At 37.2% G+C, this 11,517-nt stretch overlaps 1 protein-coding gene across 1 annotated transcript; it reads left to right on the plus strand.

Moving 5' to 3' along the window:
- Positions 1–1,861: 1,861 nt before the first annotated feature.
- LOC309689817 (uncharacterized protein) lies at positions 1,862–4,436 on the plus strand (the record flags this gene model as incomplete). Its single annotated transcript, XM_082506480.1, has 7 exons — positions 1,862–1,867; positions 1,930–1,951; positions 2,587–2,733; positions 3,131–3,217; positions 3,330–3,358; positions 3,765–3,833; positions 3,941–4,436. The coding sequence occupies 7 exons, from the start codon at positions 1,862–1,864 to the stop codon at positions 4,058–4,060; spliced, it is 480 nt and encodes a 159-aa protein (XP_082362606.1). The 3' UTR covers positions 4,061–4,436.
- Between the last annotated feature and the right edge of the window lie 7,081 nt (positions 4,437–11,517).

Genomic DNA, 11,517 nt, shown 5'->3' on the forward strand with positions numbered 1-11,517 from the left:
GGCACAGCAGCAGCCCTGTAGCGTGAAGGCTCTTCAGCCTTTTATAACTGCAGATGGACACAATCAGCCACTTATTGGCTCTTGGAGTATCATGGCATCCCCAGGTAGCCAATCACCTGCATGGACTGTCACACTTCAGTCTGCATAGAAGAGGGCCGGCACAGGTCTCCAAGTAACCAATCATCCACGAGTCCTAGCATGTTTGGATTTGCTTGAATAAAAAAAGGCAGTCTCGCTCCCTTCGAGGCTCAGGGCCATAACATGGCCTATATTATAACTTTAATGTTATCTGTAACTATTTTTCTGTGATTTGGGGGTATGAAAATAAATCAAAAAAGTCAAAAGTATTTGAGATTTTATTGTATCTTTTGCGGCGCTTTCTCTCTTTGGCATCTCACACACATCTGATCCATGAACCTCAGACCACAGTACAAAAAACTATTATTGTCTCCAGTCTGACTTCCTGTTCATCTTCAGTATTAAATCTTTACCCTGCTAGTTTAAACAGCTCTGTTTGAACTGAACTCTAAACAGTCTTTTCTAAATAACATATAAATATATCTCCTGTGATATATTTATATATAATTGCAAATTATACCCATATTGCATTAAAAAATTGGATTAAAGGATGAGCGATGTGGGGAAAAAGTGTGAAACTTAAAGACAGTTCAGTCACACACTTGTAGATGTGTCAGAAGTTCATCCGGTCATCATGAAACTTTTCGAGCACTGTTGCTGTTGAACCCACATTCTCACTAAAACACTTCCTCTTAACTACTGAGAAAAATTAGAAATAACAGGTATCTGACCACTAACACCTCTCATCTGTGTCCTTGTGACTGGTGCAGTCACCACTGTTAGAGCTGCTAATAGTGGTGACTGCACCAGTATCAGAACCTTCACATGATTCATGTATGCAGACAGACATCACCATGGAAACTGTTTTCTAATAATAAACCAAATGTACAGAAGAGCTGCATTAATGTCAACACTTACCTCATCTAACGGTCTTCACACCTTAAGTTCCTCTATTCTGTTATTGATTATTTTCTACTGATGTAGAGTCCTTGGTGATACGAGAGTCTGCAAATTACATTGAATATAAAAGTTAAAATAAAGTTCTTCACTTATTTAATATTTACATTTGGAGAGAGGGGGAAGGTAAGGAAACACCAAAGTTAAAAACTGAAATAATTCAGACACAGAGGAAAAGAAAAAGAGTGATGCCACTGTGAGGAAGTGAGCAGGAAGTTGACGCTGTGTTCGTCTCTGAGAGCAAGAACAGAGACTGAGAGAGACAGAGAAGCACGATGGCTGCATTCACATGCATTCAAATGTCTTCATTACTGATACTGATGCTTCAGTTTAAAGGTAAGTGTACATAGAAACACATTCAATTAATAAACTGCATTATTATCACAGGTGTTGCTTCTTTTTCTTCCTTTAACTGAAACAGTCATGATTAACTTTTTAACTTTAGCTGACTCTTTAATACAAAAGTTAAATCTTAAACTTGTGTTGTATTTAAAATAAACTTCACATTATAAACATAACACTCATATTCATAACATATTTGATGTTTCACATTTCTCTCTCTTTTTCTCAACAGGAACAACTGAGCAACATCAAACTGTTCAAACTGTCACAGCTGGACGTGGACATGATGTTACTCTGCCTTGTAACACCTCGTTACAAGGTCAGCATAACTGTAACAGTACTACCTGGCTCTTCAGTCATTCAAGTAAAACGTCAGCAGTAGAACTCTTTGAGTTTGGGCAGATTAAAGAAGCCAAACCTGAATCAGACAGACTGAGTCTTTCTGCAGACTGTTCTCTGGTTATAAAGAAGGTCACAGATCAGGATGTTGGTAGTTACACCTGCAGACAGTTCAAAACAGCAACAGGATCACAAGAAGGTTCAGACTTTGAGATTGATCTGTCTGTTATTAACAGTGAGTATTTACATCTTAATGTTTTCAGCTCAAACTGTCCTGTTAGAACAACAAACTGAAACACCACAATAATTATGATCACAGTGATGAAGTTCATTTTTCTATTGTTGCTTTTCTCTTACAATATCTCCATCTTCACCAGTGTGTGTACATGAGAACAATGATAAAGCATCTTGAACAGCTCTGTGTTGACATATGAACACTGTAGACTCACAGTTGAGTGTCTGTATGAAGATAAAGAGAACATATCCTCAGACATGAGACATCATCAAAAATGAGACTTTTAAAACTGTTAAACATCTCACCACTGTTTCCTCTCTGTTGTTGTTCACTTACTTTCAAGTTTTTTTTTCTCACTGTCGGTGTCTTTAATGATGTTATTGTATTTCTTTAGATGAAGATGTAACAACAACCAAATCAATAACAGTAAAGTCCAGCACAAAAAAAACCATCAACAAAAAAATCCACAAATCTCTCTTATTTTAAAGTTTAATGTTTATATATCAAACTGGCTCTTAACTGTGTGTGGAGAGATTCAGTGTTTTGTTTTACATGTTTTAAATCTTTCCAGTTCAGTTGTGGTTTACTGACATCTAAAGTCAAATCATTAACCGTACGCTCTGTGTTTCTTTTAGATTCAGGTAAAGACTTGGAAATAGCAACATCAACAACAGTGAAGTTCACCACAAGAAAATCAGCAACAGAACCAACAAACATATGGACAACAAAAGAAGAAGTAAAGACATCAGAGGGGACACTGACACCAAATAATCAACCACATGGTAGAGACTGAATCTGTCTTCTTTGGAAATTTTAATGTCAGACTGAGTCTTGTCTGTGTGTGGACAGACCGTTCTCACTCCCCAGGCATATACTTACGATTTGTCATGTCTCAACCCTAACCATAACCTTATTCCTAACCTTAACCAGCACTTTAATGACGTTAGATAGTGTTTTCCAAAGTGATTTAAGTAAAATGAACGTACATGTGTAGATTCATTTCAAACGGTTCTCAAGTTTCCTCATTTTTCCGATCTCGTAATATAGGGACATGTTGGGTGCCCGGAAGTGTGATATACTGACGATTTGTCACCTAGCGTAAAATGTTAGGCTTTGGGAGTGAGAACATGTTGGTGTGCAAGAAATTCATTGTTTAACACATTTTAATAATCTCTCCAGTTCAGTCAAGGTTTATCGTCATTCCTGTGGGTTTAGCAGCACTCTTAATAATTGTTGTTGTGATCATCAGATGGAAGAAAACTAAAGGTGAAAACACTGACAGATGAACATTTAACATCATAAGCAGAATGAAGGAAATAAAATGTTGAATTCTTTGATTTCTAATGTGGAAGTTCAACTATTTTTTTTCTCTTGTCAGTAAACAAAGCACAACAGAGCGACAACATGGTGAGTTTAAATCTCCAGATAACAAGTTCTCTTTCACCAATGTTCTTTTCATCATCATCTTTAGACTCTATAGTTCCACACCAGACAGAGACTCTAAATAACTTAAAGTCAGCTGGAAAATACTTTGAATCAGTTCCTCCTTGAAACAGTTTTGTTAATTCAGTATTATTTTGGTCACAAACTGTATTTTTGCAGCGACTGAGCTTAAACCCTGCAGACACTGAGTCTGGTCCAGGAACCAATCAGGAGACCAGTGAGATCTCTCAGTACTCCCAGTACAAAGTTACACTCAGTGTTATGTTTAGTTCAACAGAGAAGCTGAAAATGAATTTACTTCAATAGATGTGAAACAGTCCCATCATGAATTCACATACTGAGCAGTTTTTATATTGTGTTCACTGTGCAGGCTGATGCTGATGATGGTGTTTCCTATGCTTCCATCAGCTTCACCAAGAAGACCAAGAATAAAGCCCGGGTAAGATTTTGGTATTTACATTGATGATGTTAGCAGTAAGTTTGTGATTTTTAAAGCTCCTGTCAGTTTATTTATTAAATAACATCTTATAATATTTTTTCATATAGGCTTGTGGGGATGATGATGACACTGTGACTTACAGCACTATGAAAGTTCCCTCCTCACCTGCTGGACTTTCCACTGATCCCAGCGATCTCTATTCCACCATCAACAAACCAAAGAAATAGGGTGTTACTCATGAAATGTTTCTAGTTGTTTTTTCTGGATGCTGCATGAATGCTTTGATCATAGAGTAACTTCCTGTTTGTTCTTTTTATAGTAACATATATGGTATAATACTGGGTGTATTTGTGCTGGGGTAACAATGGTTATGCTACAGAATTGCTCATTTTAAGATCTCCATTGTTAATGTAGTCTAGTGATAGTTACCTTTATATCAAATTAGATATCCACACAGAATATTGTTATTAAACTTTTATTCATTTGCTGTGTGCCATTTTTAACAATACAAAAAGGGCCATAAAACTAGGCTTGAGAGGTGTATCTCACTGTATCCATGACGATATTAAACTTCCTGTTTGTGACATCCAAAAACATGACAGCAAAAACGCTTAATATTCAACTTAATTTCACTTTTCAGACCCTTTCAAAACAAAAGAAAAAAGAATAGTGTTGATAACATGTCTGATTGTGCACACCTAGTTTTAAAGATAAGTGTGAACCAAAATCCTAAAGTCGTGCATACTGCTTGTCGGCTTTGATGCCAACAGGCTAACTTTCTTACTGCGCTGTGCAGACTTGCTTTCCAGTTTCTTGGTAAGTAGAGTTTGAACTTTTCTAATTTGTGCTAAACTTTCTGTTATGAATATAATTCCATGTCCATTGCAAATATGATCTGTGTTGTTGGATGATATAGGTTAAAGTAGCTTAAAATCCATCTTTTAAGACTCAAATTCCGACGTGTAATAAGTTTAAATCTTGACCTCTTTTCACGTGTGCAGACAAACATCACCATGAACACTGTTAATCCAAACACTTAACTCATCTAACAGTCTTCACACACTTAACTTTCTCTAATCTGTTGGTAGTCAAGACAACATCAAGACAATCATGTCAATAGATGACAAAGGGAGCCTGCAAAATGCATTGGATGTAAAAGTTAAAATATTGGAAGTTTTTCACTCAGCTAATATCTACAATAGACAAAAGGAGGCTCAGATGCTTAAAAGCCATGAAATATAAGCTTTGGATATAAAATCAGAAGTAAAGACATCAGAAATGACACTGAAAACAGCAACAAACAATCTACCAGGAAGCAGCGACGCTCACTCTTCTTTTGACGACAAAAAGGTGAATATCACACTGACACTTGATCGTGTTTGTGTGGAGAAATTCAGTATGTTTAAAAAATTCCACTTCAGCTGTGGTTTACTGGAGCCTGAGTCAGAAGAAGGTCAGAAGAGCTCTTAGATTCACATCTAGACACTCACTACAATAAGAACTCCTCTCATGGAAAATATTGTTAATGCATCTGTCTGTCAGTTTCACATGTTTCCATAATCTTTGCAGACCAGTTGTTGTTTGCTAAAATCCCTGAGCTACAGTAACTAAGATGTTTGATGGTTTGAGATGTTCAGGTTTTTTTTCAGTATTATTACCTCCTTTTAAATCCCATTTATCAGTGTTTAATTAGAAAGGTCACTCTGGGGCAAACACGACGTCCAGCTGCTCTGCACTGAGTAAAGAAGGTACACTTCTTTGTTTCATGCAGATTATTGCAATGATGTTATGATATATTGAGCAGACAGCTGCCCAAGTTAACTGTGACTATCACCAGTTAATGTGGGCGTGTTTCCTTAATCAGCGGCAGGGGTTAGTGAACAGGATGTGAACAGGATGTATGCAGGCAAACTCCAGAATCCAGCGAGCTGAATGGTAGTTTGTGAGAAACACAGAGTTACGAACTGAAGTGGAAGACAATTTATTTTTTATATTACAATTATTTTATTATTTATGTTGTGTGAAGATAGTATTGATACATATATGCATTTTTACTAGCTGAGACTTTTGTTTTCTTTTAGCCGAAGTCTTTAATCATGTCAAACTGTATGGCACTAAGGTGACCCTGGAGTAAAAACGTAGTAATTAATTTTAGTTGACACATATCGATTTGTTTCTCCTAAATTGTTAATAAGTATTGATATTGTTACAATATGTTAAATTATATTGTGTACAAAACCGTTTTGATACAGTAGTTAAAACACACAGACTGCCTGCAGCCGGTATGGGCTATAGAGGGATAAATGCATTTCTTTACCCAGTGTGATTCCAAATTATAATCAGACAGCAAGTACCTGCTATGTGGTAACAAATGGTGGGAAACCTAAAGACAGTTCAGTCACACACTCAAGGTAACCATTTATCTGTCAGTGGCTCATCTGGTCATCATGAAACCTCCCGTGCTCTGTAGCTCTTGTACCCACGTCACCAAAGCATTTCCCTTTCACTTCTGAGAGAAAAAATGACTTCATAGGTGCAATAAGACACCAACAGGTCTCAGACCACTAACACATTTCATCTGTGTTTTATATAGCTGCTAACAGTGGTCACTATGAGGAAGTGAGCAGGACGTTGATGCTGTGTTCATCTCTGAGACTGTCTCATTTGTGAACGTGAGAGCAAGAACAGAGACTGAGAGAGACAGAGAAGCACGATGGCTGCATTCACATGGATTCAAATGTCTTCATTACTGATGCTGATGCTTCAGTTTAAAGGTAAGTGTACATAGAAACACATTCAATTAATAAACTGCATTATTATCACAAGTGTTACTTCTTTATTGTCCCTTTAACTGAGACAGCCATGATAAACCTTTTGACTTTAGCTGACTCTTGGAAACTAAAGTTGAATCTTAAACTTGTGTTGTATTTAAAATAAACTTCACATTATAAACATAACACTCATATTCATAACATATTTGATGTTTCACATTTCTCTCTCTTTTTCTCAACAGGAACAACTGAGCAACATCAAACTGTTCAAACTGTCACGGTTGAACGTGGACATGATGTTACTCTGCCTTGTAACACCTCGTTACAAGGTCAGCATAACTGTAACAGTACTACCTGGATCTTCAGTGATTCAAGCACCACAGTATCACTCTTTGAGTTTGGGCAGATTAAAGAAACCAAACCTGAATCAGACAGACTGAGTGTTTCTGCAAACTGTTCTCTGGTTATAAAGAAGGTCACAGATCAGGATGTTGGTCGTTACACCTGCAGACAGTTCAAAACAAAAGGAGGATTTCTAGAAGGTCCAGACTTTGTGATTGATCTGTCTGTTATTAACAGTGAGTATTTACATCTTAATGTTTTCAGCTCAAACTGTCCTGTTAGAACAACAAACTGAAACACCACAATAATTATGATCACAGTGATGAAGTTCATTTTTCTATTGTTGCTTTTCTCTTACAATATCTCCATCTTCACCAGTGTGTGTACATGAGAACAATGATAAAGCATCTTGAACAGCTCTGTGTTGACATATGAACACTGTAGACTCACAGTTGAGTGTCTGTATGAAGATAAAGAGAACATATCCTCAGACATGAGGCATCATCATGAGACTTGTTAGACTGTTAAACATCTCACCACTGTTTCCTCTCTGTTGTTGTTCACTTACTTTCAAGTTTTTTTTTCTCACTGTCGGTGTCTTTAATGATGTTATTGTATTTCTTTAGATGAAGATGTAACAACAACCAAATCAATAACAGTAAAGTCCAGCACAAAAAAAACCATCAACAAAAAAATCCACAAATCTCTCTTATTTTAAAGTTTAATGTTTATATATCAAACTGGCTCTTAACTGTGTGTGGAGAGATTCAGTGTTTTGTTTTACATGTTTTAAATCTTTCCAGTTCAGTTGTGGTTTACTGACATCTAAAGTCAAATCATTAACCGTACGCTCTGTGTTTCTTTTAGATTCAGGTAAAGACTCGGAAATAGCAACATCAACAACAGTGAAGTTCACCACAAGAAAATCAGCAACAGAACCAACAAACATATGGGCAACAAAAGAAGAAGTAAAGACATCAGAGGGGACACTGACAACAGCATCAAATAATCATGAACATGACGGTAGTAGCTGAATCTCTCTCTTTGTGTGCAATCTTGACAGACATCTGTTTTGTTTCCATGACAGACAAAAAATAATAATATTAATAATATATTTTTAAACACATTTACTTGACTTTTATCATTTCCATTGTTGGTGTTTATTTATAATTTAGAATAAATACTGTAGCTAGAAACTCCACTACATGTTAGAAAATTGATTGTTTTTAACACATTTGAAATATTTTGAGTTTTGCACTGAACAAAAAGTTGAAGCCAAAATATTTTTGCTCATTTTCAGATTGTCTGTATTTGCTGAGATGCATCTTTGTGTCTGTGGGTTTAGCAGCACTCTTAATATCTGTTGTTACAGTCAACACGTGGACAAAATCTAAAGGTGAGAAAGTTCACAGATGAAACTTTATACATAAAAAGCTGTGAGTTTTACTGTTTGCTCTATAATTTTTTGTTTTGTCTTTTCAGGACACAAAACACAGATTGAAGAAAACACTGTGAGTCTGAACACTCAATAGTATGAGGTGCCGTAAGGGACATTATTACTGAAACGCACTTACACACTCCACTGAAAGCCAAGGCATTTCAGTTGAACAGGAAGTTGTTTCCTGACAAGGAAACTGAAGGGAAAAGTGGTTTCAAACAAACCACTACACAGATGTCTACTCAGCAACCTGCTAGTAGCCTAAGTGAAGCAGCTGCATTACTTAACAATATATTAGCTTCAGCATAAGTCAAAATTTAGAATAGCAGGAGACGGGCAATATCCTGGTTAATTCAAAGGAGCTTGCAAAGAAAAGCATCTGGACTTCTTTAAGTTACTTGAAGACGTTTCACCTCTCATCCGAGAAGCTTCTTCAGTTCTAAGGTCAAATGGTGGAGAGTCCCAGATATAAACCTAGTGGGAGTTTCCCCCCACAGAGGGACAAAAGGACCCCCTGATGATCCTCTAATCGCCTGAGCCAAGGTGTGAAACTGGGTGTGGGTCCCAATCAGCCAGAGTTTCGGGTGAGTTCATTGTGAAACCTGGCCCCACCTTATCATGCGAATTCCTGAGGTCAGATGGCCCAGGATGTGAGTGGGCGTTAAGGCGTCTGGGAAGGGAACTCAAAACTGGATTATAGATGGCAGAGAGTTGGTGTCGTAAACCCCCGCCTCTGTTCAAAGATGGTCGCTCACAGTGGACATAGATGGCTTCTTTCACTCCTCTTTCAAACCATCTGTCCTCTCTGTCCAAAATGTGAACATTGGCATCCTCGAAAGAGTGTCCTTTATCCTTAAGATGCAGATGGACTGCTGAGTCTTGTCCTGTGGAGGTGGCTCTTCTGTGTTGTGCCATGCGCTTGTGAAGTGGCTGTTTGGTCTCTCCAATGTAGAGGTCTGGGCATTCCTCGCTGCACTGTACAGCATACACCACATTGTTAAGTCTGTGTTTTGGCGTTTTGTCTTTCGGGTGAACCGGTTTCTGTCTGAGCGTGTTACTGGGTCTGAAATGCACCGGGATGTCATGCTTGGAGAAAACTATCAGAAAAACTCAGGAGAGTTTTCTCCAAGCATGACAAGTGATTAAGTGATTTCTTCATCTCCATGATACAGTTAGAAATATTAGTGTCTTCTCTGCTAATTAGGTTTTTAGATATCACTTTAGATTCAACTCTAACCGAAGCTATTGAGGAGTCAGAGCTTGCATGAATCGGGAATAGTTCACATTTTTTGATATTAAGAGAGTTAGTTTTCTCTACCATTAATTTATCTTTCAAAAAAAAAATAGATGTATCATCTGCAAATTGACTTATTTTGAAGTCTTTATTAAAAATTGATATTCCTTGTATGCCGTTAGAATTCTTGATTAATAGTTTTAACAGTTGAGTTGCCAATATAAAAAGCTTAGGGAAACAGGACATCCTTGCCGGTGGCGCCAGTGTCCAGCAGCCTGGGACTGGGACTCCTCAAACCTGCCTGATGCACAGCCACAGTTCAAATAAGATGTCAAGGAAGAGCCAACCCCAAATTTGTCGGGTTAAAGTTTCAACGATGGAGCAATAATCTGAGATGATTTGAGATGTGAATACCACTGCTGCAGTCAAGAAAGAAGAGCCATGGTTTAAAAGATATGAATTAAGACAGGCATTTCTACTGGGGAATGCAGTGGGGTTAATCCTTTACCTCTTTATGCCAGCCTCCACTCAGTATTGTTAAGACACAGAATGAGCATGAATACATCTTTATTATCTGTTGTTATAACACTGCCAGTACTATGCAACAGCAGCACATAACTTCTAATAAAAAACAACGTGGTGTTAATTGTTGAATAAATGTTGTCACTTGAATAAAAATCATGTCTCATAAAATTAAAAAAAATCAGTCACTTGGTCTGTTTACAGATGTTACATGGCTACTAACGGACTGAACCTTTATTTAAATCTGGCCTGGACAATACAGGATATCGAACTGTTTTTTTTAAGAGGGTTAAAAGTCACAAGATATCAGTTTTCATCATTATCATTTGTCAGTTCATTAAAAACACTTCAACAACAATAAACTACTTCTGCTCCCAGCATTACTTCTAGTATGACCATTGAACTGAAGCCTCTTAGAAATCAATCACCTAACAGGAGGTTGAGATCAAATCATGTTTACATTACTAATATCAAATGGAAATCTTGAGCGCCCCTCACTACTTGTTTCCAGTTGAATGGAACAGAAAAAATTAGAATAAAAACTCACACTAGATGTCAGAGTTGTGCTCCAGCATTAACAGATGCTGGTCTACAATATAAGGACAGGAAGACAGCAGGAAAAAGCAAAGTTTGAACCACACTGACCTTAATAGTTTTGTTATGGTGAAAACATATTTCGGTGTTATCCCATAAAATGCAGAGCTTCAGTTATTAAATGTCAAACGTTTAGTCAAATAGAAAAGGCTGATGCAAGTCTGCTTTCATTTGTGCTGTGAAACATGCCAACGTGCATGCAGGGTGAGAACAAAGTTTATTATAAATATGACTGCCATAAAAAAGGGGGGGAGAAATAATAAAACATAAATTGTCTAATTTTTTACACAGTCCTTCTAATCTTTGCTTAATATTTTGTAAGCCACACTTTTAGGTCTCTGAAGAAACCACAACATCAACACCTCACCTTATCAGCACTGTTTGCAGCACCTGTAGCAGAGTAGCATTACAGTACAGTAGGTCATGGTGACTCAGAAGTGTCTTAGGAGTAATAAGCTTTTGTAAGGCATTACTGGAAAGTTTTGAATGAAATACCCCAAATGACCCTTTTCAGCATCATAAACGAGCTGTACGTATACACTTTTTGCTACATTTAGGAAGTCACTTTTATTTTATTTTGAGTTACTGAATGTGATCTATTTAACTGAATTCTTCTCAGCTTTCTACTGTATTGTTGTTCTTTTATTGTATTTAGGGGATTGACAGAACTAGAAATGAGTACATCAAAGGTTAAGAGGTTTGGAGACAAAGTTAGAAAGGTAATGCTGAGAGGGTTTGGACGTGTAGAGCAGGGACCGTGGAGAAAGGATGATGATGATGGAG

The sequence above is a fragment of the Aulonocara stuartgranti genome (genome assembly GCF_965226115.1).
Source record: "Aulonocara stuartgranti genome assembly, chromosome: 15".
NCBI classification, from domain to species: domain Eukaryota; kingdom Metazoa; phylum Chordata; class Actinopteri; order Cichliformes; family Cichlidae; genus Aulonocara; species Aulonocara stuartgranti.